Genomic DNA, 26,348 nt, shown 5'->3' with positions numbered 1-26,348 from the left:
AAGATGAGTTTGCTGGGTTCTCCTGGAGGGCGCCACAGCATCAGTCACTCCAAATAGCTCCTGACATCTCATCCATTGCATTGCGATTGAGCCAGAATAACAGGGGTGTCTCTTTGGAGGAAGCAGTCATAACACTGAAGGACCAATGTGCTGCTGCGTAGAGGCAGAGAAGACTATCGCTAGGCAGAAGTCACGCATTTGGATCAGATGAAAGCTCAGGCAAAAGTTGACATTTAAATCAGAGAATGGTAGGGCATAATTCAACACTTTCAGCCAGGATATTTTACTGAGGTTGAGTGTTGTTTAAATTCTGTTTGGCCACCATGAAGAGACTTCACTCAAAGCTATTGTCCTTTTCATTCTGCTTGAAATGGAATCAATCTCAGGTGTACTGTAGAGTTAACCATTTAAAACTGTAAATCGGTGTTTAATGTTTTGTGAATAATACTTTTTTGTGGTGTATTCAATTGAAATGTGTATGTTAACCCAAGGCCTTCTTTAGGATTATCACTATTGTTCTTCTATAATCACAAGATGGTGCTGAGCCAACGCATGTGATATCATATTATGATGTGTATGGCCCTTTGCTCGTTTTCTCATTATACAGAATATATTTAGTATTTTTTCAGACACAGTTCAACTGCAGGGGATTAAATGTATTGCTGCAAATCTCTGCTCATTAAAAAACAAGGATTCATCCAATGATTTTGGGCTGGAATCAATCTATATCGCGGAAGTATTTCAAATGTAAAGGTGATTTTCTATTCAGCCGACAGTGAATGCGGTCTGCGGGAACATTGCCTTTAAATTTAAATGGAGCTATAACGCGGTTCTTGCACGTTAGTTGGCGATACAAATTGAATCCAGCCCTTTATATACTGCACGGCATAGAACACATTCATATGTTAGTTCATTCATTTTGGATTAATAGAAATGTCATTAACACAACACAAATTAAAACAGAAATGCCATTAACCATCTTCAACAAACATCAACTGTGGCACTTTATCGATAGGGCTTAAGTTCACCCCTTTAATAACAATCTTTAAACATTCTGAAGGAATCTGAAATAAATGAAATAGAAAAAAAGGAAACGTAGAATATTAGACAATACATATTAAGCATTACATATTTCAGCCATTAATAATCCCCTATGATGACCACAGTCACATATTCCTATGGCCTTAATTGACGCTGTCCATGAACATGGGAAGATAACGTTACATAAGTCCAGACTTGTTGAGTGTATAGTGCTGGATGCACAGGAAAGATGGGAAATCAATATTGATATCTTTCGTGTTGCTGCGAGTGACCCATGTGCAGGTGTATAGGATGACAGGTGACGTGTCTAGGTGGAGTCTCTTACTTAAGCTATATCATCTTTGTACTATCACAGATAAACATCCCTCTTGTATCAGCATCAAACTTTCCTCCACTCTCATTGGTGTGTCAATCGATTGGTGCACCCCCTGCACCCCCTTCCTTACTAAACCAATCACCATGCATGCTGGGTATCCTGGAGGAGATTACATGGAGGTCTGTGATGCCAGCAAAGAAGCCTGGGAGATATTGATTGGCTCGGTGTGGCAGAGTGTGTGAGTGTGGTAGGTGTGGTGCTCAGGCAAGTCCAGAGAGAGGTTTACTTTTCCTGTCTTCTTGTTTTTTTCTCTCTTTGTCTTGTCTGCCGTCTGGTTTGTCCTGGTTGGTAGCAGGTATCAGGTGTCGTAAGACAGCCAGACACCCTCGCCTGATCTCTGCTGAGCTATGCAGCCTGTGTATCTCCTTTGTTTGCTCTTTTCCAGTCCTGTTTGCTCTCACTCCCTCCTTCCCTTTGTCCATAGCCCATTCCGCTTTCATGGCTCTGTCGGTTTGGTTTAAAAATACTTCAACTCTACACAGGGTCCTCCTGTGATGATACACATCACTGACCTCGTCAGAGTATGATACACATCACTGACCTCGTCAGAGTATGATACACATCACTGACCTCGTCAGAGTATGATACACATCACTGACCTCGTCAGAGTATGATACACATCACTGACCTCGATAGAGTATGATACACATCACTGACCTCGTCAGAGTATGATACACATCACTGACCTCGATAGAGTATGATACACATCACTGACCTCGTCAGAGTATGATACACATCACTGACCTCGATAGAGTATGATACACATCACTGACCTCGTCGGAGTATGATACACATCACTGACCTCGTCAGAGTATGATACACATCACTGACCTCGTCAGAGTATGATACACATCACTGACCTCGTCAGCAAAAACACAATGAATGTTCTGTTGTCATGGGATATCATGCGAACAATAGATTTCGCTCTGTATTGTTTGTACAGGAGACAAAACCTCTTACGAAAGTCTTCCCTTCGTAGAATGCACTCAATTATACTTTTAGTTGATGATATGGCTGGTTTTCACAGGGTTTCTGGGGGCAGTCTGGATGTTGCTATCAGCTGTGTACTAGGGCTTCTTGTGTCTGTCTGCGTCTACTCCCTCCACTTCTCCCTCCCTCCCTCCTACACAGTCTGAAAGGCCTGGGTCTGGGCAGGGATCATGACCGGCGTTGCTCCCATGCGGGCCAGGTTCCCGGGGCTTAGCTTTGGGGGAGGGCTGAGCTTGGCCGAGGCTGTGCGGGGCTCAAGGGTCTTGGGGACCACCTGTGTGTAGGCAGGGGGCTGTTGGGGGAAGCTGGGGGGCTGGCCGTTCTCCTTGAGGGCGGCGACGTCAGGAAGTCGGGCGCGGGGCCCCCGGGGGGCAGTGGTGTGGACCATGGACTGGGTGGAGGAGGTGCCCGAGCGGGAGCTTCCAGAACGGGACGAGGAGAGGGAGTTGGGCTTCACCAGTTTGGCTTTGGGAGCCTCCGCATCCTCCCTGAGACAGAGACAAAGACATGTGGCTCAGGACATCTAAGGATGTCACTCAATGAAACAAGATAATATTAATGAAATGACAACCTTCTGCATAATGCACAGTGAGTGCATTACAAGCACATCTATAATGGTTTAAATGCATGCATAACACATTATAACGCAAAACGCGTACACTACCGGTCAAACGTTTTAGAACAACTACTGTTTGGTTTTTCTTTATTTTTACTATTTTCTACATTGTAGAATAATAGTGAGGACATCAAAACTACTTATTCTTCAAATAACCACCCTTTGCCTTGATGACAGCTTTGCACACTCTTGGCATTCTCTCAACCAGCTTCATGTGGTAGTCACCCGGAATGCATTTCAATTAACAGGTGTACCTTAATTGGTGGAATTGATTTCCTTCTTAATGCATTTCAGACAATCAGTTGTGTTGTGACAAGGTAGGGGGGTATACAGAAGATAGCCCTATTTGGTAAAAGACCAAGTCTATATTATGGCAAGAACAGCTCAAATAAGCAAAGAGAAATGACAGTCCATCATTACTTTAAGACATGAAATTCAGTCAACCATCAAGCGCTATGATGAAACTGTCTCTCATGAGGACCGCCACAGGAATGAAAGACCCAGAGTTACCTCTGCTGCCGAAGATAAGTTATTTAGAGTTACTAGACTCAGAAATTGCAGCCCAAATAAATGCTTCACAGAGTTCAAGTAACATACACATCTCAACATCAACTGTTCAGAGGAGACTGTGTGAATCAGGCCTTCATGGTCGAATTGCTGCAAAGAAACCACCAGAGGTGTGGATTCGAGTCACAAATATGATGACTTACAACTCGACTTTGACTTTAACAACAATGACTCGTGACTTGACTTGGACTTGAGCCTTATGACTTGACCTGATACCATCCCCAAGCCCAAATATTTTTAAAAAGTAGTAGTATTACATTTGGTGAAGAGCACATTATGACTTGTTTAGGACTCGAAACTCAAAGTTTAGAACTTAAGACTTGATACTTGACGCTCTTGACTTGAGACTTGACTCGTACTTGCCTGTCTTGACTTGACTTGGGACTTGAGTGCAAAGACTTGAGACTTACTTATGACTTGTAAAACAATGACTCCATCCCACCTCTGGAAACCACTACTAAAGGACACCAATAATAAGAAGAGACTTGCTTAGGCCAAGAAAAACAAGCAATGGACATTAGACCGGTGGAAATGTGTCCTTTGGTCTGATGAGTCCAAATTGGAGATTTTTGGTTCCAACTGCTGTGTCTTTATGAGACACGATGTGGGTGAATGGATGATCTCTGCATGTATATTTCCCACCGTAAAGTATTGAGGAGGAGGTGTTATGGTGTGGGGGTGCTTTGCTGGTGACACTATCTGTGATTTATTTAAAATTCACGGCACACTTAACCAGCATGGTTACCACAGCATTCTGCAGCGATACGCCATCCCATCTGGTTTGTGCTTAATGTGACTATGATTTGTTTTTCAACAGGACAATGACCCAACACACCTCCAGGCTGTGTAAGGGCTATCTTACCAATAAGGAGAGTGATGGAGTGCTGCATCAGATGACCTGGCCTCCACAATCACCCGATCTCAACCAAATTGAGATGGTTTGGGATGAGTCTGACCACAGAGTGAAGGAAAAGCAGCCAACAAGTGCTCAACATATGTAGGAACTCCTTCAAGACTTTTGGAAAAGCATTCCAGGTGAAGCCATTTCCGGTCACAACTTGCAGACTTGTTTACGTGTTGCTGTGTGTTTTGTTTCCAACCTTACTTTGCTACCTGACAACTTTACGGTTGTTACTTTTTAACTAATGTTTATATTTTTGTTTTTTCCCTCAATTTTTTTTTTCAACTTTTTCACTCCGGAGGCTTTATCTGGACATGGTTCTTCAGGACCTCCAACAGCCGAAGCTAAGTAGTAACATTAACATGATGCCTTCTAATTGCAGTCGCTGTACTCATAATATACAGGAGACGAGGATAGCTGCCTTACGACGAGGATAGCTGTGCTACAAGCCCAGATTCAGACGCAATCGTTAGGCAAGGGTAATTTCAGTGTAGGAAAGGATGAAACAGCGTCTGTGCCACCAGTAAGTACAGATAGTAACATTAGTATAAATCCCCTCGCACGGTCCCCGCAGCCGGATAACTTTCTCACAGTTTCTGGAGGGAAATGCTGTAGGAATGCTCAACCGGTGTCGCTCATTCAGCCGACAGAAACTTTCAACCGGTTTTCCCCATTAAGCAACAAGTCGAAGTCAGAGGCCGAGCCTTCTCTTGTCTCTACTCTTCCCGTTACGGGGTCTGAGACGCCGAAGCTTCCCACCATTAGCTCTGACAAATTGAAAACTATAGTCATTGGCGACTCCATTACCCGCAGTATTAGACTTAAAACGAATCATCCAGCGATCATACACTGTTTACCAGGGGGCAGGGCTACCGACGTTAAGGCTAATCTGAAGATGGTAATGTCTAAAGCTAAAACTGGCGAGCGTATAGAGTATAGGGATATTGTTATCCACGTCGGCACCAACGATGTTAGGATGAAACAGTCAGAGATCACCCAGCGCAACATAGCTTCAGTGTGTAAATCAGCTAGAAAGATGTGTCGGCATCGAGTATTTGTCTATGGCCCCCTCCCAGTTAGGGGGAGTGATGAGCTCTACGGCAGAGTCTCACAACTCAATCACTGGTTGAAAACTGTTTTCTGCCCCTCCCAAAAGATAGAATTTTTAGATAATTGGCCCTCTTTCTGGGACTCACCCACAAACAGGACCAAGCCTGACCTGCTGAGGAGTGATGGACTCCATTCTAGCTAGAGGGGTGCTCTCATCTTATCTACCTACATAGACAGGGCTCTAACTCCTCTAGCTCCACAATGAAATAGGGTGCAGGCCAGGCAGCAGGCTGTTAGCCAGCCTGCTAGCATAGTGGAGTCACTAGCAGTCAGTGTAGTCAGCTCAGCTATCCCCATTGAGACCGTGTCTGTGCCTCAACCTGGGTTGGGCAAAACTAAACATGGTGGTGTTCGCCTTAGCAATCTCACTAGGATAAAGAGCTCCTCCATTCCTGTCATTATTGAAAGAGATCATGATACCTCACATCTCAAAATAGGGCTACTTAATGTTAGATCCCTTACTTCAAAGGCAATTATAGTCAATGAACTAATCACTGATCATAATCTTGATGTGATTGGCCTGACTGAAACATGGCTTAAGCCTGATTAATTTACTGTGTTAAATGAGGCCTCACCTCCTGGCAACACTAGTGACGATATCCCCCGTGCATTCCGCAAAGGCGGAGGTGTTGCTAACATTTACGATAGCAAATTTCAATTTACAAAAATAAAATTACGTTTTCATCTTTTGAGCTTCTAGTCATGAAATCTATGCAGTCTACTCAATCACTTTTTATAGCTACTGTTTACAGGCCTCCTGGGCCATATACAGCGTTCCTCATTGAGTTCCCTGAATTCCTATCGGACCTTGTATTCATAGCAGATAATATTCTAATCTTTGGTGACTTTAATATTCACATGGAAAAGTCCACAGACCCACTCCAAAAGGCTTTCGGAGCCATCATCGACTCAGTGGGTTTTGTCCAACATGTCTCTGGACCTACTCACTGTCACAGTCTGGACCTAGTTTTGTCCCATGGAATAAATGTTGTGGATCTTAATGTTTTTCCTCATAATCCTGGACTATCGGACCACCATTTTATTACGTTTGCAACTGCAACAAATAATCTGCTCAGACCCCAACCAAGGTACATCAAAAGTCGTGCTATAAATTCACAGACAACACAAAGATTCATTGATGTCCTTCCAGACTCCCTCTGTCTACCCAAGGACGCCAGAGGAAAAAAATCAGTTAACCACCTAACTGAGGAACTCAATTTAACCTTGCGCAATACCCTAGATGCAGTTGCACCCCTAAAAACTAAAAACATTTCTCATACGAAACTAGCTCCCTATTATACAGAAAATACCCAAGCTCTGAAGCAAGCTTCCAGAATATTGGAACGGAAATGGCGCCACACCAAACTGGAAGTCTTCCGACCAGCTTGGAAAGACAGTACCGTGCAGTATCGAAGAGCCCTTACTGCTGCTCAATCATCCTATTTTTCCAACGTAATTGAGGAAAATAAGAACAATCCGAAATTCCTTTTTGATACTGTCGCAAAGCTAAATAAAAAAGCAGCATTCCCCAAGAGAGGATGGCTTTCAATTCAGCAGTAATAAATTCATGAACTTCTTTGAGGAAAAGATGATGATCATGAGAAAGCAAATTACGGACTCTTCTTTAAATCTGCGTATTCCTTCAAAGCTCAGTTGTCCTGAGTCTGCACAACTCTGCCAGGACCTAGGATCAAGAGAGACACTCAAGTGTTTTAGTACTATATCTCTTGACACAATGATGAAAATAATAATGGCCTCTAAACATTCAAGCTGCATACTGGACCCTATTCCAACTAAACTACTGAAAGAGCTTCTTCCTGTGCTTGGCCCTTCTATGTTGAACATAATAAACGGCTCTCTATCCACCGGATGTGTACCAAACTCACTAAAAGTGGCAGTAATAAAGCCTCTCTTGAAAAAGCCAAACCTTGAACCAGAAAATATAAAAAACTATCGGACTATATCGAACCTTCCATACCTCTCAAAATGTTTTGAAAAGGCTGTTGTGCAGCAACTCACTGCCTTCCTGAAGACAAACAATGTATACGAAATGCTTCAGTCTGGTTTTAGCCCCCATCATAGCACTGAGACTGCACTTGTGAAGGTGGTAAATGACCTTTTAATCGCATCAGATCAAGGCTCTGCATCTGTCCTCGTGCTCCTAGACCTTAGTGCTGCTCTTGATACCATCGATCACCACATTCTTTTGGAGAGATTGGAAACCCAAATTGGTCTACACGGAGAAGTTCTGGCCTGGTTTTGATCTTATCTGTCGGAAAGATAGCAGTTTGTCACTGTGAATGGTTTGTCCTCTGACAAATCAACTGTAAATTTCGGTGTTCCTCAATGTTCCGTTTTAGGACCACTATTGTTTTCACTATATATTTTACCTCTTGGGGATGTCATTCGAAAACTTAATGTTAACTTTCACTGCTATGCGGATGACAGACAGCTGTACATTTCAATGAAACATGGTGAAGCCCCAAAATTGCTCTCGCTTGAAGCATGTGTTTCAGACATAAGGAAGTGGATGGCTGCAAACTTTCTACTTTTAAACTCGGACAAAACAGAGATGCTTGTTCTATATCCCAAGAAACAAAGAGATCTTCTGTTGAATCTGACAATTAATCTTAATGGTTGTACAGTCGTCTCAAATAAAACTGTGAAGGACCTCGGTGTTACTCTGGACTCTGATCTCTCTTTTGAAGAACATATCACGACTGTTTCAAGGACAGCTTTTTTCCATCTACGTAACATTGCAAAAATCAGAAACTTTCTGTCCAAAAATGATGCAGAAAAATTAATCCATGCTTTTGTCACTTCTAGGTTAGACTACTGCAATGCTCTACTTTCCGGCTACCCGGATAAAGCACTAAATAAACTTCAGTTAGTGCTAAATACGGCTGCTAGAATCCTGACTAGAACCATTTAAAAAAAAAATCATATTACTCCAGTGCTAGCCTCCCTACACTGGCTTCCTGTCAAGGCAAGGGCTGATTTCAAGGTTTTACTGCTAACCTACAAAGCATTACATGGGCTTGCTCCTACCTATCTCTCTGATTTGGTCCTGCCGTACATACCTACATGTACGCTACAGTCACAAGACGCAGGCCTCCTAATTGTCCCTAGAATTTCTAAGCAAACAGCTGGAGGCAGGGCTTTCTCCTATAGAGCTCCATTTTTATGGAATGGTCTGCCTATCCATGTGAGAGACGCAAACTCGGTCTCAACCTTTAAGTCTTTACTGAAGACTCATCTCTTCAGGTGGGTCATATGATTGAGTGTAGTCTGTCCCAGGAGTGTGAAGGTGAACGGAAAGGCTCTGGAGCAACGAACCGCCCTTGTTGTCTCTGCCTGGCCGGTTCCCCTCTTTCCACTGGGATTCTCTGCCTCTAACCCTATTACAGGGGCTGAGTCACTGGCTTACTAGGGCTCTTTCATACCGTCCCTAGGAGGGGTGCGTCACTTGAGTGGGTTGAGTCACTGATGTGATCTTTGTGTCTGGGTTGGCGCCCCCCCTTGGGTTGTGCCATGGAGGAGATCTTTGTGGGCTATACTCGGCCTATACTCGGTCTCAGGATGGTAAGTTGGTGGTTGAAGATATCCCTCTAGTGGTGTGGGGGCTGTGCTTTGGCAAAGTGGGTGGGGTTATATCCTTCCTGTTTGGCCCTGTCCGTGGTTGTCATCGGATGGGGCAACAGTGTCTCCTGAACCCTCCTGAATCAGCCTCCAGTATTTATGCTGCAGTAGTTTATGTGTCGGGGGGCTAGGATCAGTTTGTTATATCTGGAGTACTTCTCCTGTCCTATCCGGTGTCCTGTGTGAATTTAAGTATGCTCTCTCTAATTCTCTCTTTCTCTATTTCTTTCTCTCTCTCGGAGGATCTGAGCCCTAGGACCACGCCTCAGGACTACCAGACATGATGAATCCTTGCTGTCCCCAGTCCACCTGGCTGTGCTGCTGCTTCAGTTTCAACTGTTCTGCCTGTGAATATTATTATTTGACCATGCTGGTCATTTATGAACATTTGAAAATCTTGGCCATGTTCTGTCATAATCTCCACCCGGCACAGCCAGAAGAGGACTGGCCACCCCACATAGCCTGGTTCCTCTCTAGGTTTCTTCCTAGGTTTTGGCCTTTCTATGGAGTTTTTCCTAGCCACCGTGCTTCTACACCTGTATTGTTTGCTGTTTGGGGTTTTAGGCTGGGTTTCTGTACAGCACTTTGAGATATCAGCTGATGTACGAAGGGCTATATAAATAAATTTGATTTGATTTGAAGCTGGTTGAGAGAATGCCCAGAGTGTGCAAATATGTCATCAAGACAAAGTGTGGCTATTTTAATCTCAAAAGAAAATATATTTTGATTTGTTTAACACGTTTTTTGGTTACTACATGATTCCATTTATGTTCCATTTGTGTTATTTCATAGTTTTGATGTCTTCACTATTATTCTACAATGTAGAAAATAGTAAAAATAAAGAAAAAACATTGAATGAGTAGGTGTTCTAAAACTTTTGGCCGGTAGTGTATGTCTGCATCCATTATGAACTTGTACTTCTTCATATAAAACAGATGTGTTATTTGCTTTAACAGCAGTAGCTGACCAAATACATGGTACTCTGAATGACAGAATAACTGGTATCCCCTTCTTACAATGAATCCTAGTTCGGTCAGGTAAGGACAGCACCTCATCGACATGCACTTAATTGTCACTACTTCATTAGCAACCCCTCACCTTCAGTTTGATATCAGACTGTGTGTATGTATGTGTTGCCGCTAATGCTCCATATATCACTGTCAGCTACGCGACTCTTCCCCTTGCTATGCCACTCCATTATTGGTGCGCAGCCATCCCCATGTGCCTGCAGAATTCAGCCCGGCACTGGCTCCGCTATCGCCAAAAAATAGCTGCTGTTGTAACAAGCACTGCCTGCAGGCAGCAGACAAAATTTAGGACGCTCCGAGGGATGGGAAGGAACCTGCTCCGAGGGATTGGGAGGAACCTGCGCCGAGGAATGGGGAGGAACCTGCTCTGAGGGATGAGGAGGAACCTGCTCTGAGGGATGGGAAGGAACCTGCTCTTCTAGATGGGGAGGAAAGGGGAGGTTATACACAGGCTGGAGAGAGGTTCCTGCTCTGAAAGTTGAGGAACCTGCTCTTGAGAGTTGAGGAACCTGCTCTTGAGAGTTGAGGAACCTGCTCTTGAGAGTTGAGGAACCTGCTCTTGAGAGATGAGGAACCTGCTCTGAGAAGTAAGGGACCTGCTCTGAGAGGTGAAGAACCTGCTCTGAGAAGTAAGGGACGTGCTCTGAGAGGTAAGGAACCTGCTCTGAGAGGTGAGGAACCTGCTCTGAGGGATAGGGAGGAAAGGGGATGGTACACAGGCTGGAGAAGGGATGCTACACAGTCTGGAGAGGGGATGCTACACAGTCTGGAGAGGGGATGCTACACAGGCTGGAGAGAGGATGCTACACAGGCTGGAGAAGGGATGCTACACAGGCTGGATAGGGGATACTACACAGGCTGGAGAGTGGATGCTACACAGGCTGGAGAGAGGATGCTACACAGGCTGGAGAGGGGATGCTACACAGGCTGGAGAAGGGATGCTACACAGGCTGGAGAGGGGATGCTACACAGGCTGGAGAGGGGATGCTACACAGGCTGGAGAAGGGATGCTACACAGGCTGAAGAAGGGATGCTACCCAGGCTGGAGAGAGGATGCTACACAGGCTGGAGAGAGGATGCTATACAGGCTGGAGAAGGGATGCTACACAGGCTGGAGAAGTGATGCTACACAGGCTGGGGAGAGGATGCTGGACACCGGCTGGAGAAGGGATGCTACACAGGCTGGAGAATGCTGATGGCTGGAGAAGGGATGCACACAGGCTGGGGAGAGGATGCTACACAGGCTGGAGAGGGGATGCTACACAGGCTGAAGAAGGGATGCTACACAGGCTGGAGAGAGGATGCTACACAGGCTGGAGAGAGGATGCTACACAGGCTGGAGAGAGGATGCTACACAGGCTGGAGAGAGGATGCTACACAGGCTGGAGAGAGGATGCTACACAGGCTGGAGAGGGGATGCTACACAGGCTGGAGAAGGGATGCTACACAGGCTGGAGAGGGGATGCTACACAGGCTGGAGATGCTAGGCTGATGCTACACAGGCTGGAGAGAGGATGCTACACAGGCTGGAGAGGGGATGCTACACAGGCTGGAGAAGGGATGCTACACAGGCTGGAGAGAGGATGCTACACAGGCTGGAGAAGGGATGCTACACAGGCTGGAGAGAGGATGCTACACAGGCTGGAGAGAGGATGCTACACAGGCTGGATAGGGGATACTACACAGGCTGGAGAGGGGATGCTACACAGGCTGGAGAAGGGATGCTACCCAGGCTGAAGAACGAACAGGCTGGACACAGGCTGGAGAGTGGATGCTACATTGGCTGGAGAGGGGATGCTACACAGGCTGGAGAAGGGATGCTACACAGGCTGGAGAGAGGATGCTACACAGGCTGGAGAAGGGATGCTACACAGGCTGGAGAGAGGATGCTACACAGGCTGGAGAGTGAAGTCAAGTTCCTTTTTGTACCAACTAGGTGACGTTTGTTCCCACCCCATCTGTTTATGTATTTACTTTTTGTTATTTCTGATTCAATATGTTCTGTGTTTTTGTCTATCTGCAAACTGCCTTAACTAACCTAAATGTGTGTGTGTGTGTGTGTGTGTGTGTGTGTGTGTGTGTGTGTGTGTGTGTGTGTGTGTGTGTGTGTGTGTGTGTGTGTGTGTGTGTGTACCTGATCTCGTTAGGGGTCTCCTCCTCCTCGTATTTCTTCTTCTCCTTCTTGCGGAACACCAGCCAAATAATGAGAATGATGAGAAGGACACCGAAGGACACGCCCACCACGGCGCCCGCCACCACACCCATGCCCCGCACATCTAAAATGTACACAAAGATAAATATGGTTCACAGGTTGAAAGAATGGGATAGCTATTACTGTCCTACAGATCATCTTTGGTAACCCTAACGGGGTTATAATATGAGACGTGTGTACGTGGGTGTTGGTTATAGCCTGGGTTACTCACAGTGCATCTTGACCTCTACGGTGCAGCTCTCCTCTCCCACATTGTTGCTGGCGGTACATTTATACACCCCAGCACTCTCCTTGGTCAGGTTCCTCAGTGTCACTATCTCTGAGTTTTTCAAATCTTACACGAGAACAGGACAAGGTCAAATTCAAATACAATTGTATTTGTCACGTTTCGTGTAGACTAAGGCCCAGATTCAATCAGATCAAGCGTTACCGGAGATAGCAGACAGCCACATAGTGAGTGTTTTGGAGGTGGAACTGTGTTGGAGCTGTCAAATCGGTGATCAGATCCTCTTGTGATCATTGTCACAAAGCCACACCCCCCCCACTCAAATTAAAAATTCAGAACGAGAAAGTGTAGGCAATATAGAAATAATTTATTTTTCAAATAAATTGAAAAATCACAAATAAATAATGAGGGTTTCTATCATCCGAATGGAGGTGTAGATTACATCTATCATCCTTATGGAGGTGTAGATTACATCTATCATCTTAATGGAGGTGTGGATTACATTTATCATCCTAATAGAGGTGTGGATTACATTTATCATCCTAATAGAGGTGTAGATTACATCTATCATCCTAATAGAGGTGTAGATTACATCTCACGTTTCAAATGTATAAACAAAGCTGCATGGGATTTCTGTTAATACGACTCGGTGCAGCCAAAGGTAATGTCTGCTGTATGTAAACTCAGCAAAAAAAGAAACGTCCTCTCACTGTCAACTGCGTTTATTTTCAGCAAACTTAACATGTGTAAATATTTGTATGAACATAAGATTCAACAACTGAGACATAAAATGAACAAGTTCCACAGACATGTGACTAACAGAAATGGAATAATGTGTCCCTGAACAAAGGGGAGGGGGGGGGGGGGTTATATTCAAAAGTAACAGTCAGTATCTGGTGTGGCCACCAGCTGCATTAAGTACTGCAGTGCATCTCCTCCTCATGGACTGCACCAGATTTGCCAGATCTTGCTGTGAGATGTTACCCCACTCTTCCACCAAGGCACCTGCAAGTTCCCGGACATTTCTGGGGGGAATGACCCTAGCCCTCACCCTCCGATCCAGCAGGTCCTAGATGTGCTCTATGGGATTGAGATCCGGGCTCTTTGCTGGCCATGACAGAACACTGACATTCCTATCTTGCAGGAAATCACTCACAGAACAAGCAGTATGGCTGGTGGCATTGTCATGCTGGAGGGTCATGTCAGGATGAGCCTGCAGGAATGGGTACCACATGAGGGAGGAGGATGTCTTCCCTATAACGCACAGCGTTGAGATTGCCTGCAATGACAACAAGCTCAGTTCGATGATGATGTGACACAACGCCCCAGACCATGACGGACCCTCCAACTCAAAATCGATCTCATTCCAGAGTACAGGCCTCGGTGTAACACTCATTCCTTCATCAATAAACACGAATCTCACCATCACCCCTGGTGAGACAAAACCGTGACTCGTTAGTGAAGAGCACTTTTTGCCAGTCCTGTCTGGTCCAGTGACGGTGGGTTTGTGTCCAAAGGCGACGTTGTTGCTGGTGATTTCTGGTGAGGACCTGCCTTACAACAGGCCTACAAGCCCTCAGTCCAGCTTCTCTCAGCCTATTGCGGACAGTCTGAGCACTGATGGAGGGATTGTGCATTCCTAGTGTAACTTAGACAGTTGTTGTTGCCATCCTGTACCTGTCCTGCAGGTGTGATATTCGGATGTATTGATACTCTGCAGGTGTTGTTACACATGGTCTGCCACTGCAAGGACGAACAGCTGTCCGTCCTGTCTCCCTGTAGCGCTGTCTTAGGCGTCTCACAGTACGGACAATGCAATTTATTGCCCTGGCCACATTTGCAGTCCTCATGCCTCCTTGCAACATGCCTAAGGCACGTTCACGCAGATGAGCAGGAACACTGGGTATCTTTCTATTGGTGTTTTTCAGAGTCAGTAGAAAGGTCTCTTTAGTGTCCTACGTTTTCATAACTGTGACCTTAATTGTCTACCGTCTGTAAGCTGTTAGTGTCTTAATGACCGTTTCACAGGTACATGTTCATTAATTGTTTATGGTTCATTGCACAAGCATGGTAAACAATGAAGATCTGTGAAGTTATTTGGAGTTTTACGAATTATCTTTGAAAGACAGGGTCCTGAAAAAGGGGCGTTTATTTTTTTGCTGAGTTTCTAATGCCGGGAGCCACTTGTGGATTTGACAGCGCTATTGCAGTTCCACCTCCGACACCTCCAAAACATCCACTATGCAGATGTCCGCTAAAGCAGATCTGATTGAATAGAGTCCTAACATTGAAATGCTTACTTACAGGGTCTTTTCCACCAATGCAGAGTTAAGATAAAACATTGAAATAGAAATACGAGGAATAAATACACCGTGAATAATGAGTAAAAAAAAACATGGCTAATACAGGGAGTACCATTACCGAGTCGATGTACAGGAGTACGAGGTAACTAAGGTAGCTATGTACAAAACATATAGGTAGGGGTAAAGTGACATAGTGTAACAGTATAACTTTAGACCGTCCCCTTGCCCATACCCGGGCGCGAACCAGGGATCCTCTGCATACATCAACAGCAGTCACCCACGAAGCATCGTTACCCATTGCTCCACAAAAGCCGCGGCCTTTGCAGAGCAAGGGGAACCACTACTTCAAGGTCTCAGAGCAAGTGACGTCAGCGATTGAAACACTATTTAGCACGCACCACCCCGTTACAATAGCAACAGGATAGATAATAGACAGTAGCAGCAGTGTGTGAGTGTGTGTGGGTAAAAGAGTTGGTGCAAAACGGGGTCAATGCAGCTAGTCCGGGTAGCCATTTGATTAGTTATTTAGCAATCTTGTTATGCAGTCTTATAGCTTGGGGTTAGAAGCTGTTCAGGTTCCTGTTGGTTCCAGACTTGGTGCACTGGTACCGCTTGCCGTGCGGTAGCAAAGAGAAAAGTCTATGGCTTGGGGGCGCCTTGCGGTCGGGTGCCTTACAGTTGCATACCAAGCGGTGATGCAGTCAGTCAAGATGCTCTCAATGGTGCAGCTGTTGAACTTTTTGAGGATCTGAGGGCCCATGCCAAATCTTTTCAACCTCCTGAGGGGGAGAGGTGCTGAGATGCCCTCTTCACAACTGTGTGGGTGGGTGTGGACCATGATAATTCCTTGGTGATGTGGACACAAAGGAACTTTTAGTTCTCAACTGACACCACAACAGCCCCATCATTGTGGATGGGAGTGTGCTCACCCCTCCATTTCCTGTAGTCCACAATCAGCTCCCTTATCTTGCTGACGTGGAAGGAGAGGTTGTTGTCCTGGCATCACACTGCCCGGTCTCTGACCTCCTCCCTATAGGCTATCTCATCGTCGTCGGTGATCAGTTGTACCACCGTTGTGTCGTCAGCAAACTTGATGATGGTATTGGAGTCGTGGGTGAACAGGGGGTACAGGAGGGGACTTAGCACACACCCCTGTGGGGCCCCCATGTTGATGGTCAGCGTGGCAAATGTGTTGTTTCCTACCCTTATTACCTGGTGGCGGTCCGTCAGGAAGTTCAGGATACAGTGAGGTACAGTGACTGTGATGCAATTTAAAGCTTTTTTTCAACTATCAAATCCAGAAACACTATTGCAAGTGATGGTTATGTGGAGAGTGTTTGAACTTTGAACAATCATCGGATACATCAAATTAGATATTTTAAGAATAATAGTGATAGATAATAATGGAAATGTATAAAGTTAAACTAGTTCAGTGACCAAACCATGGTGTCTCTTTTACATTTTCCTGCAAGGTCCCTTTCATAATGTTTCTTCGCATGTGTGGCTCAGTTGGTAGAGCATGGCGCTTGCTATGCCAGGGTTGTGGGTTTTATTCCCACGGGGGACCAGTATTAAAAATGTATGCACTCACTCTGGATAAGAGCATCTGCTAATTGACTACAACATTGTAATTGTAAAAAATTTGTAGTACTGTTCCCAGTTATAGACCGATTCTTTTTACCTAAACTATTCAATAAAGAACAGAAATTCATAGGGTGTCGGGCTGGTGTTTGATTTGGGATTGGTAAACTTAATCCTTTGCTGTGACAGATGGGAATGGACAGTTTGCCAGAACAAGTAGGAGTGCTATTGACTAAGAACTTGGCCGAGTCTGCATGTGAGAAATTACTCTACCAACACTTGTCACTAACGCTAACTGGACATGTGAACAAGGTCAAACAAGGATACTGGAGAAGGTGTATTTGCATTGAAATTGGTCTGGCATTCTGACACACACTTTCATTATGTAAAGTACAGTATGTTCTGTCCCAAAAGTCCTTAAAGGGGATCTGGAAATGACTCAATGATTTCATCTCAAGTAGGACATCTTAGTTGGAGTTTAATTCAGTGTATGACTTATGACAGACTTGTCATTATGTCATGAAGGCACAGGAAATACATCCACACACACAGAGAGCCTGCAGTGGAATAGAGGGCTTACCTATGAGGGCCAGTGGGGGCAGCTTTCCCACGTACTTGCCCTTGTCCAGCAGCCTCTCCCATTTGTAGTTTATGGGGTCAGAGCCATCTGTAGACTTACAGCTCATCTTAACATCACTACCCTCCAACAGCCGGCCCTCCATCCAACATCGCGGCTTAGACGGCTTCACTGGGGACAGAGAGAAAGAGAGAGACAAACACACACATTTTTGCGATAGATAATAACAGGTTCATATTTCCCACGACATACCTTTAAAATAACTAAAAAATAATCTTATCCACAAATGATCTCGTCTTGATTTCTTGGACTTAAATGAAAGTGCAACTAAAATAAAACAACAGTGATCTTATGTAATGGTTCAGGTACTGTATAAAAAGGACGAGAAGGTACATTAGAAGGTGTGAGTATTGTCAGAATGAGGGCTTCTGTAGTTCCACTGGTGGTGCTGCTGTGTGTGTCTGGGGCATCATGGGCTCAGGGAGGAGGGGAGTGGAGTGGAGTTCACTATGAGAGCCAGAAGACCAAAACTTCAGCCTTGACTGACAGTGACCACCACCCAACCAGACATCTGGACTGAGCTGAAACACCTGAGAGATGTGGTGCAGAATCTGGGAACCATCATGTTGGAACAGTGGAACATGGTGGAACAGAGCTAAAGACATTGAACACAGGTAATATGTGAGTTGTATTTTACATTAGGCTGAAATCTAAATTGAGATCAGTGTACACCATTCAGACTTTGATGTAAGTCATGTATTGATGTCAATGGGAGACAATTATAATTATACCCATTGTGTATGAAGTGTACCATATAAAGTCAGTCATATATGATAATACTGACTGAATGTTATTTTAGCCATGGGGACCAGACTGACAACTAGTGAGACCAGACTGACAAAAAGTGAGAACAGACTGAAAATCAGTGAGACCAGACTGACAACCAGTGAGATGAGACTGACAACCAGTGAGATGAGACTGACAACCAGTGAGACAAGCCTGAAAATCAGTGAGAAAGAACACAACTACATAATGTACATACTGTATGTTAGCTTTGAGATAGTGTTACATGGACCAGAAGAAAGCCAAACATCTCATATTATTGGTTATTGTTGATACAATTACAGCACAAGCAGCAGAGCTGTCAACTATTGGGACCACACAGTGAGAAAGAGGTGGAGGAGCTGAAGGGAGAACATGCAGGTATTGTAGCTATCCCTAATCTTAATAGTAGACTTAGTGGTTTTGCTCCAATTAAGACTAATGTAATGGAGGCCAGGGAGACAGACAGTGAGAAAGAGGTGGAGGAGCTGAAGGGAGAACATGCAGGTATTGTAGCTATCCCTAATCTTAATAGTAGACTTAGTGGTTTTGCTCCAATTAAGACTAATGTAATGGAGGCCAGGGAGACAGACAGTGAGAGAGAGGTGGAGGAGCTGAAGGGAGAACATGCAGGTATTGTAGCTATCCCTAATCTTAATAGTAGACTTAGTGGTTTTGCTCCAATTAAGACTAATGTAATGGAGGCCAGGGAGACAGACAGTGAGAAGAGAAATTAAGACTAATGTAATGGAGGCCAGGGAGACAGACAGGAGGAGCTGAAGGGAGAAATGAACTGAAGGTGAGACATGCAGGTATTGTAGCTATCCTAATCAGGTATTGTAGCTATCCCTAATCTTAATAGTAGACTTAGTGGTTTTGCTCCAATTAAGACTAATGTAATGGAGGCCAGGGAGACAGACAGTGAGAGAGAGGTGGAGGAAATCTGAAGGGGAGAACATGCAGGTATTGTAGCTATCCCTAATCTTAATAGTAGACTTAGTGGTTTTGCTCCAATTAAGACTAATGTAATGGAGGCCAGGGAGACAGACAGTGAGAGAGAGGTGGAGGAACTGAAGGGAGAACATGCAGGTATTGTAGCTATCCCTAATCTTAATAGTAGACTTAGTGGTTTTGCTCCAATTAAGACTAATGTAATGGAGGCCAGGGAGACAGACAGTGAGAGAGAGGTGGAGGAGCTGAAGGGAGAACATGCAGGTATTGTAGCTATCCCTAATCTTAATAGTAGACTTAGTGGTTTTGCTCCAATTAAGACTAATGTAATGGAGGCCAGGGAGACAGACAGTGAGAGAGAGGTGGAGGAACTGAAGGAGAACATGCAGGTATTGTAGCTATCCCTAATCTTAATAGTAGACTTAGTGGTTTTGCTCCAATTAAGACTAATGTAATGGAGGCCAGGGAGACAGACAGTGAGAGAGAGGTGGAGGAACTTAAAAGGCATAATGCAGGTGAGAAAACAAAAAATTCTATAACAGTATGTTGTTACAATTATGCTCTTCAGAAACCAAAAACAAACCAGGCAAAATTATTAATAATAATAAATTCTTAATAAGATCCTCTTAGATGTAAATTCCCCTGTGTGGTTCTGGTACCACTTCCAACTGACATTTTTGCTTATAAATTGATCTTGTCAGGTCTTACCAACGTGCTTTCCCATCTTCCTTTTTCTCAAGTTCTGTTTGCTAGTTTACCCTGTCCTGCCCCCGAGCCTGCGGGTTAACTGTACAACAGATTTGTACCTTGTCAGCTCGGGGTTTGAACTTGAAATCTTCTGGTTACTTGTCCAACACTCTAACCACTAGGCTACCCTGCCACCCCTTGTAATATTGCATATTTTACTGTCTTTAAGACACCAAAGTAGTAATAACATGTTTAGTGTGAGAAAAGTGATTTAGAATCAGTTAAATGTAATCAAATGTAATCTCCAAAAGTAATTATTTATCATGAGAGGGCCATAAAAAATAACTAGTAATGCAGGATACTCCAAGAAAAGATAAAATCTCACCTTTCTGGTAAAAATAGTTATAAATTGCTGAGGTGTAGCCACTTTTGAGGACACCAGCTCAAGTACACAGTACAAATATCATCAAATGTGATATTATGTATTTCCTATTCAACAAAACTGTATGAATAAGGCCGCCATACAGAATCATTAAAAACATTCATGAAGCACTATATGGCTGTCATTACTGAGTGCTTACAGCAGTATAAAGTAATCTACCAATATCAAATTAGCAATAATGACCGAGTTGACTGGTGCATCACTGACAAGTCTGAGGTCATAGGATCTCCTACTAGATAGACCAACCAGCATGTTAAGTCTCTAGACTAGATCTGTATGTACATGAACCAGTGGTTCTGTTGTATTTTTGGTACTCAGGTTCTCTCACAATAACTTCACAACATATCTCCCTATGAACAAACTTGATCAAGCACACATACACATTTAAACCATGTTTGAGAAATTCAATTTTTATTAGTGCAGTTTAAAAGGGTAATTTAGTACAAGACTAGGTTTAAAGGGATGACATAATGCCCACTGGATGATGTCATTGGAAACACTTTTTTTCCATCTACATTTGTTTAATACAAAACATAGAAAGCCAATGTTTTCACATTTGATGTTGGGTTGGTGCTGGAGATGATGAATATGAGGTTGAGAATTGGTGACAATTGGTGACAATTGGTGACAAATTGTCTGGGAGACCGCTCCAGAATGTTCAACTGGATACTGATGAGTTTTCTGACATAAATTATGTTATTTTCAACAGTGCTTAAATGTGTGGATGAGAGACCAAACATATTTATTTCCACTAATAAATACATAACAATTTGACAATGTCTCTGTCCTTTCTATGTGCTTCCAGATGTATATAGTGTAACAACTTTATATAACCAGATATCAATACATACAGACACTGTATTCCTCCAAAAATCTATTTAAATCCACCATATAGTATCTTGTCCATATACATTGCTGACAGTGAAAGTAATTAAGTGTTAGCCATTCAGTTATTTAAAATACGTACTTCTTTACAGTTCCAATACATCTCCAATATCAATAGCCCAGTAAAATGGTATATTATAAATACAAAAGTATGCGGATAGCCCTTCAAATGAGTGGATTCGGACATTTCAACCACACCCGTTACTGACAGGTGTATAAAAATCGAGCACACAGCCATGTAATCTCCATAGACAAACATTGGCAGTAGAATGGCCTTACTGAAGAGCTCAGTGACTTTCAATGTGCCACCATCATAGGATGCCACCTTTGGAACAAGTCAGTATATCAAATTTCTGCCCTGCTAGAGCTGCTCCGGTCAACTGTAAGTGCTGTTAATGTGTCTAGGAGCAACAACAACTCACCCGCAAAGTGGTAGGCCACACAAGCTCACAGAACAGGAAAGCCGAGGGCCGACGCACATAGTTGCAACACTCACTACTGAGTTCCAAACTGCCTCTGGAAGCAACATCAGCAGAAAAACTGTTCGTCGGGAGCTTCATAAAATGGGTTTCCATGGCCAAGCAGCCACACACAAGCCTAAGATCACCATGCGCAATGCCAAGCATTGTCTGGAGTGGTGTAGAGCTAGCCGCCATTCAATTCTGGAGCAGTGGAAATGCGTTCTCTGAAGTGGTGAATCATGCTTCATCGTGGTAGTCTGACGGACGAATCTGGGTTTGGCGGATGCTAGGAGAATGGTACCTGCCCAAATGCATAGTGCCAACTGTAAAGTTTGGTGGAGGGGGAATAATTGCCTGGGGCTGTTTTCATGGTTTGGGCTGAGGCCCTTAATTGCAGGGAAGGGAAGTCTTAACGCTACAGCATACAATGACATTCTAGATGATTCTGTGCTTTCAAACTTTGTGGCAACAGATTGGGGAAGGTCCTTCCTTTTTTCAGCATGACAATGCCCATGTGCACAAAGCAAGGTTCATACAGAAGTGATTTGTTGAGATCGGTGTGTAAGAACTTGACTGGCCTGCACAGAGCCCTGACCTCAACCCAATTGAACACCTTTTAGATGAATTGGAATGCCGACTGCAAGCCAGGCCTAACCGCTCAACATCAGTGCCGACCTCATTAATGCTCTTGTGGGTGAATGTAAGCAAGTCTCCGCAGCATGTTCCAACATCTAGTGGAAAGTCTTCCCCAAAGAGTGGAGACTGTTATAGCAGCAAAGGGGGGACCAACTTCATATTAATGCCCATGATTTTGGAATGAGATGTTCGACGAGCAAGTATTCACATACTTTTCATGTAGTGTACATTAGAAGGTGTGAGTATTGTCAGAATGAGGGCTTCTGTAGTTCCACTGGTGGTGCTGCTGTGTGGGTCTGGGGCATCATGGGCTCAGGGAGACAGGGAGGAGGGGATTGGAGTTCACTATGAGAGCCAGAAGACCAAAACTTCAGCCTTGACCGACACTCAGACCACCACCCAATCTGACATATGGGCTAGAGGTCGACCGATTAATCGGAATGGCCGATTAATTAGGGCCGATTTCAAGTTTTCATAACAATTGGAAATCTGTATTTTTGGGCGCCGATTTAAGAACACATTCTTATTTTCAATGACGGCCTAGGAACGGTGGGTTAACTGCCTTGATCAGAGGAAGAACGGCAGATTTTCACCTTGTCAGCTCGAGGGATCCATTCTTGCAACCTTACAGTTATCTTGTCCAAAGCTCTAACCACCTGCCTCTCATTGCACTCCACGAGGAGCCTGCCTATTACGTGAATGCAGTAGAAGCCAAGGTAAGTTGCTAGCTAGCATTAAACTTATCTTATAAAAAACAATCAATCAATCATAATCACTAGTTATAACTACACATGGTTGATGATATTACTAGTTTATCCAGCGTGTCCTGCGTTGTAGGTAATCAATGCAATGCTGCGGGAGGATTCAACAAAAGCACATTAGCGAAAAAAGCACAATCATTGGACGACTGTACCTAACCATAAACATCAATGCCTTGTTTTAAATCAATACACAGAAGTATTTATTTTTAAACCTGCATATTTAGCTAAAATAAAGGTTAGCAGACAATATTAACCAGGTGAAATTGTCACTTCTCTTGTGTTCATTGCACGCAGAGTCAGGGTATATGCAACAGTTTGGGCAGCCTGGCTCATTGTGAACTAATTTGCCAGAATTGTACGTAATTATGACATAACATTGAAGGTTGTGCAATGTAACAAGAATATTTAGACTTAGGGATGCCACCCGTTAGATAAAATACCGAACGGTTCCGTATTTCACTGAAATAAAACATTTTGTTTTCGAAATGATAGTTTCCGGATTCGACCATATTAATGACCAAAGGCTCGTATTTCCGTGTGTTATGTTATAATTAAGTCTATGATTTGATAGAGCAGTCTGACTGAGCGATGGTAGGCAGCAGGCTCATAAGCATTCATTCAAACAGCACTTTAGTGCGTTTTGCCAGCAGCTCTTCGCAAGCACAGCGCTGTTTATGACTTCAAGCCTATCAGCCTAATGGCTGGTGTAACCGATGTGAAATGGCTAGCTAGTTAGTGGGGTGCGCGCTAATATCGTTTCAAACGTCACTCGCTCTGAGACTTGGGGTAGTTATTCCCCTTGCTCTGCAAGTGCTGTAACTTTTGTGGAGCAATGGGTAACGCTGCTTCGAGTGTGGCTGTTGTCGATGTGGTCCTGGTTCGAGCCCAGGTAGGGGCGAGGAGAGGGACGGAAGCTATACTGTTACACTGGCAAAACTATAGTGCCTATAAGAACATCCAATAGTCAATGGTATATGAAATACAAATGGTATAGAGAGAAATAGTCCTATAAATACTATATTAACTACAACCTAAAAGCTCTTACCTTGGAATATTGAAGTCTCATGTTAAAAGGAACCACCAACTTTGATATGTTCTCATGTTCTGAGCAAGGAACTCAAACATTATCTTTTTTACATGGCACATATTGCACTTTTACTTCTCCAACACTTTGTTTTTGCATTATTTAAACCAAATAGAACATGTTTCATTATTTGAGGCTAAATTGATTTTTCTTGATGTATTATATTAAGTTAAAATAAGTGTTTATTTAGTATTGTTGTAATTGTCATTATTTTTGGTCCTCCAATAATCAGTATCGGCGTTGAAAAATCATAATCGGTCGACCTCTAATCTGACTGAACTGAAACACCTGAGAGATGTGATGCACAACCTGGGAACCATCATGGTGGAACAGAGAGTGGAGCTGAGGAACATGGAGGCCAGACTGAAGACCAGTGAGAGCCAGGCGGTTGATCTGAAAGTGGAGCTGAGTGTCACCAAGACTGAACTACAGTTCACAAGGAATCAGATGAAGGAAGAACAGGAGGAAAATGAAGGTAGAACAGGAGGAAAATGAAGGTAACTCCAACAGGTAGTGAATTTATGTTATTTCAGCCATTGAAGCCAGATGGATGAGAGGAACAAGAGACAGAAAACCTGACTACCTTCTACACGAGACAAACACCCTGATAACCTTCTACAAGAGGCAGACAACCTGACAACCTTCTACAAGAGGCAAACACCCTGACAACCTTCTACAAGAGGCAGACAACCTGACAACCTTCTACACGAGACAAACACCCTGATAACCTTCTACAAGAGGCAGACAACCTGACAACCTTCTACAAGAGACAGACAACCTTCTACAAGAGACAGACAACGTTCTACAAGAGACAGACAACCTTCTACAAGAGACAGACAACCTTCTACAAGAGACAGACAACCTGACAACCTTCTACAAGAGACAGACAACCTGACAACCTTCTACAAGAGACAAACAACCTGAGAACCTTCTACAAGGGACAGACAACCTGACAACCTTCTACAAGAGACAGACAACCTGACAACCTTCTACAAGAGGCAGACAACCTGACAACCTTCTACAAGAGGCAGACAACCTGACAACCTTCTACAAGAGGCAGACAACCTGACAACCTTCTACAAGAGGCAGACAACCTGACAACCTTCTACAAGAGACAGACAACCTGACAACCTTCTACAAGAGGCAGACAACCTGACAACCTTCTACAAGAGGCAGACAACCTGACAACCTTCTACAAGAGACAGACAACCTGACAACCTTCTACAAGAGACAGACATCCTGAAGCCAGTAAATAAAGCTGTCAAATTAGTAGTAACATTGTTTATCCTTTGTTTTTACTTATTTCAACATGTGTAGCACAAGCAGCACATCTCACAGCCAGTGAGACCAGATGTAACGGTTTTCCTGCTTTTCTGAGGAGGGGTATGAAGGATCGGACCAATATGCAGCTTGGTAAGAGTTTTATTTTATTCATTTTATTCAAAAGCACTGAACACTAAAATACAAAGTAACAAAAAGAATAACCGAAACAGTTCCACCTGGTAACTAAAAGAAAAACAGAAAACAGCTACCCACAACCCATAGTGGGAAAACAGGCTACCTAAGTATGGTTCTCAATCAGCGACAACGATTGACAGCTGCCTCTGATTGGGAACTATACCAGGCCAAAACCAGAAATACAAAACATAGAACAAAAACATAGAATGCCCATCCCAACTCACGCCCTGACCAAACTAAAATAGAGACATACAAAAGGAACTAAGGTCAGTAACGTGACACCAGACTGACAATCAGTGGAGGAACTGGAAAGAGAGAACACAGGTTGAAGTACATAATGTACATACTGTATGTTAGCTTTGAGATAGTGTTATATGGACCAGCAGATAGCGAAACATATCTCATATTCTTATTGGTTTTTAATAATACAATTCCAGCACTAGCAGCAGAGCTTCCAACCATGGAGGCCAGACTGACAACCACTGACAAAGAGGTAGAGGAACTGAAGAGAGAGAATACACGTTATGTCCCAAATGGTTGTCTGTATGCTATTAAAACAAAGTAGAATATAACATAAAAATGTTCTCAAACCAAAGTCGCTGAATAAAAATGTGTGATTTTGCAGCATATGATAAGATAAATTATATGCAATAATAATATGTTTACTTGATAATTGTAATTGCTCTCCCATATTTAAAGACTGACCAAAGGTAGCGTTCTCCACTGCTCTGACTGGTACTGTAGGACCCATCAGCAGTGACACTACTCTGACCGATAGCAGAGTCTTCACAAACATCGACAAGGCTTACATCATGCAACATGTAAAGTGTTGGTCAGATGTTTCATGAGCTGAAATTAAAGATCACAGAATTTTTCCATACCCACAAAAAACTTATTTCTCTCAAATTTTGTGTACAAATTTGTTTACATCCCTGTCCGTGAACATTTGGCATGCAGACTGAAGGAATGTCCACCAGCGCTGTTGCCAGAGAAA

The 26,348-nt window shown here is 43.7% G+C and overlaps 1 protein-coding gene across 1 annotated transcript in view; it reads right to left on the bottom strand.

Moving 5' to 3' along the window:
* Positions 1–2,047: 2,047 nt before the first annotated feature.
* LOC135550926 (CXADR-like membrane protein) overlaps positions 2,048–26,348 on the bottom strand; it is a 120,396-nt gene continuing 96,095 nt past the window's right edge. The window contains exons 4-7 of the mRNA XM_064982172.1: positions 17,171–17,338; positions 12,692–12,814; positions 12,403–12,544; positions 2,048–2,895 (exon numbers count right to left, since the gene is read on the bottom strand). Coding sequence (XP_064838244.1) covers positions 2,541–2,895; positions 12,403–12,544; positions 12,692–12,814; positions 17,171–17,338 — 788 coding nt within the window. The 3' untranslated portion in view covers positions 2,048–2,540. The remainder of the gene's footprint in view (positions 2,896–12,402; positions 12,545–12,691; positions 12,815–17,170; positions 17,339–26,348) is intronic.

Source organism: Oncorhynchus masou, chromosome 12 (assembly GCF_036934945.1).
Source record: "Oncorhynchus masou masou isolate Uvic2021 chromosome 12, UVic_Omas_1.1, whole genome shotgun sequence".
Lineage (NCBI taxonomy): Eukaryota > Metazoa > Chordata > Actinopteri > Salmoniformes > Salmonidae > Oncorhynchus > Oncorhynchus masou.
Note: the sequence above shows the minus strand (reverse complement) of the source record. Positions and strands in the feature narration are given on the sequence as shown.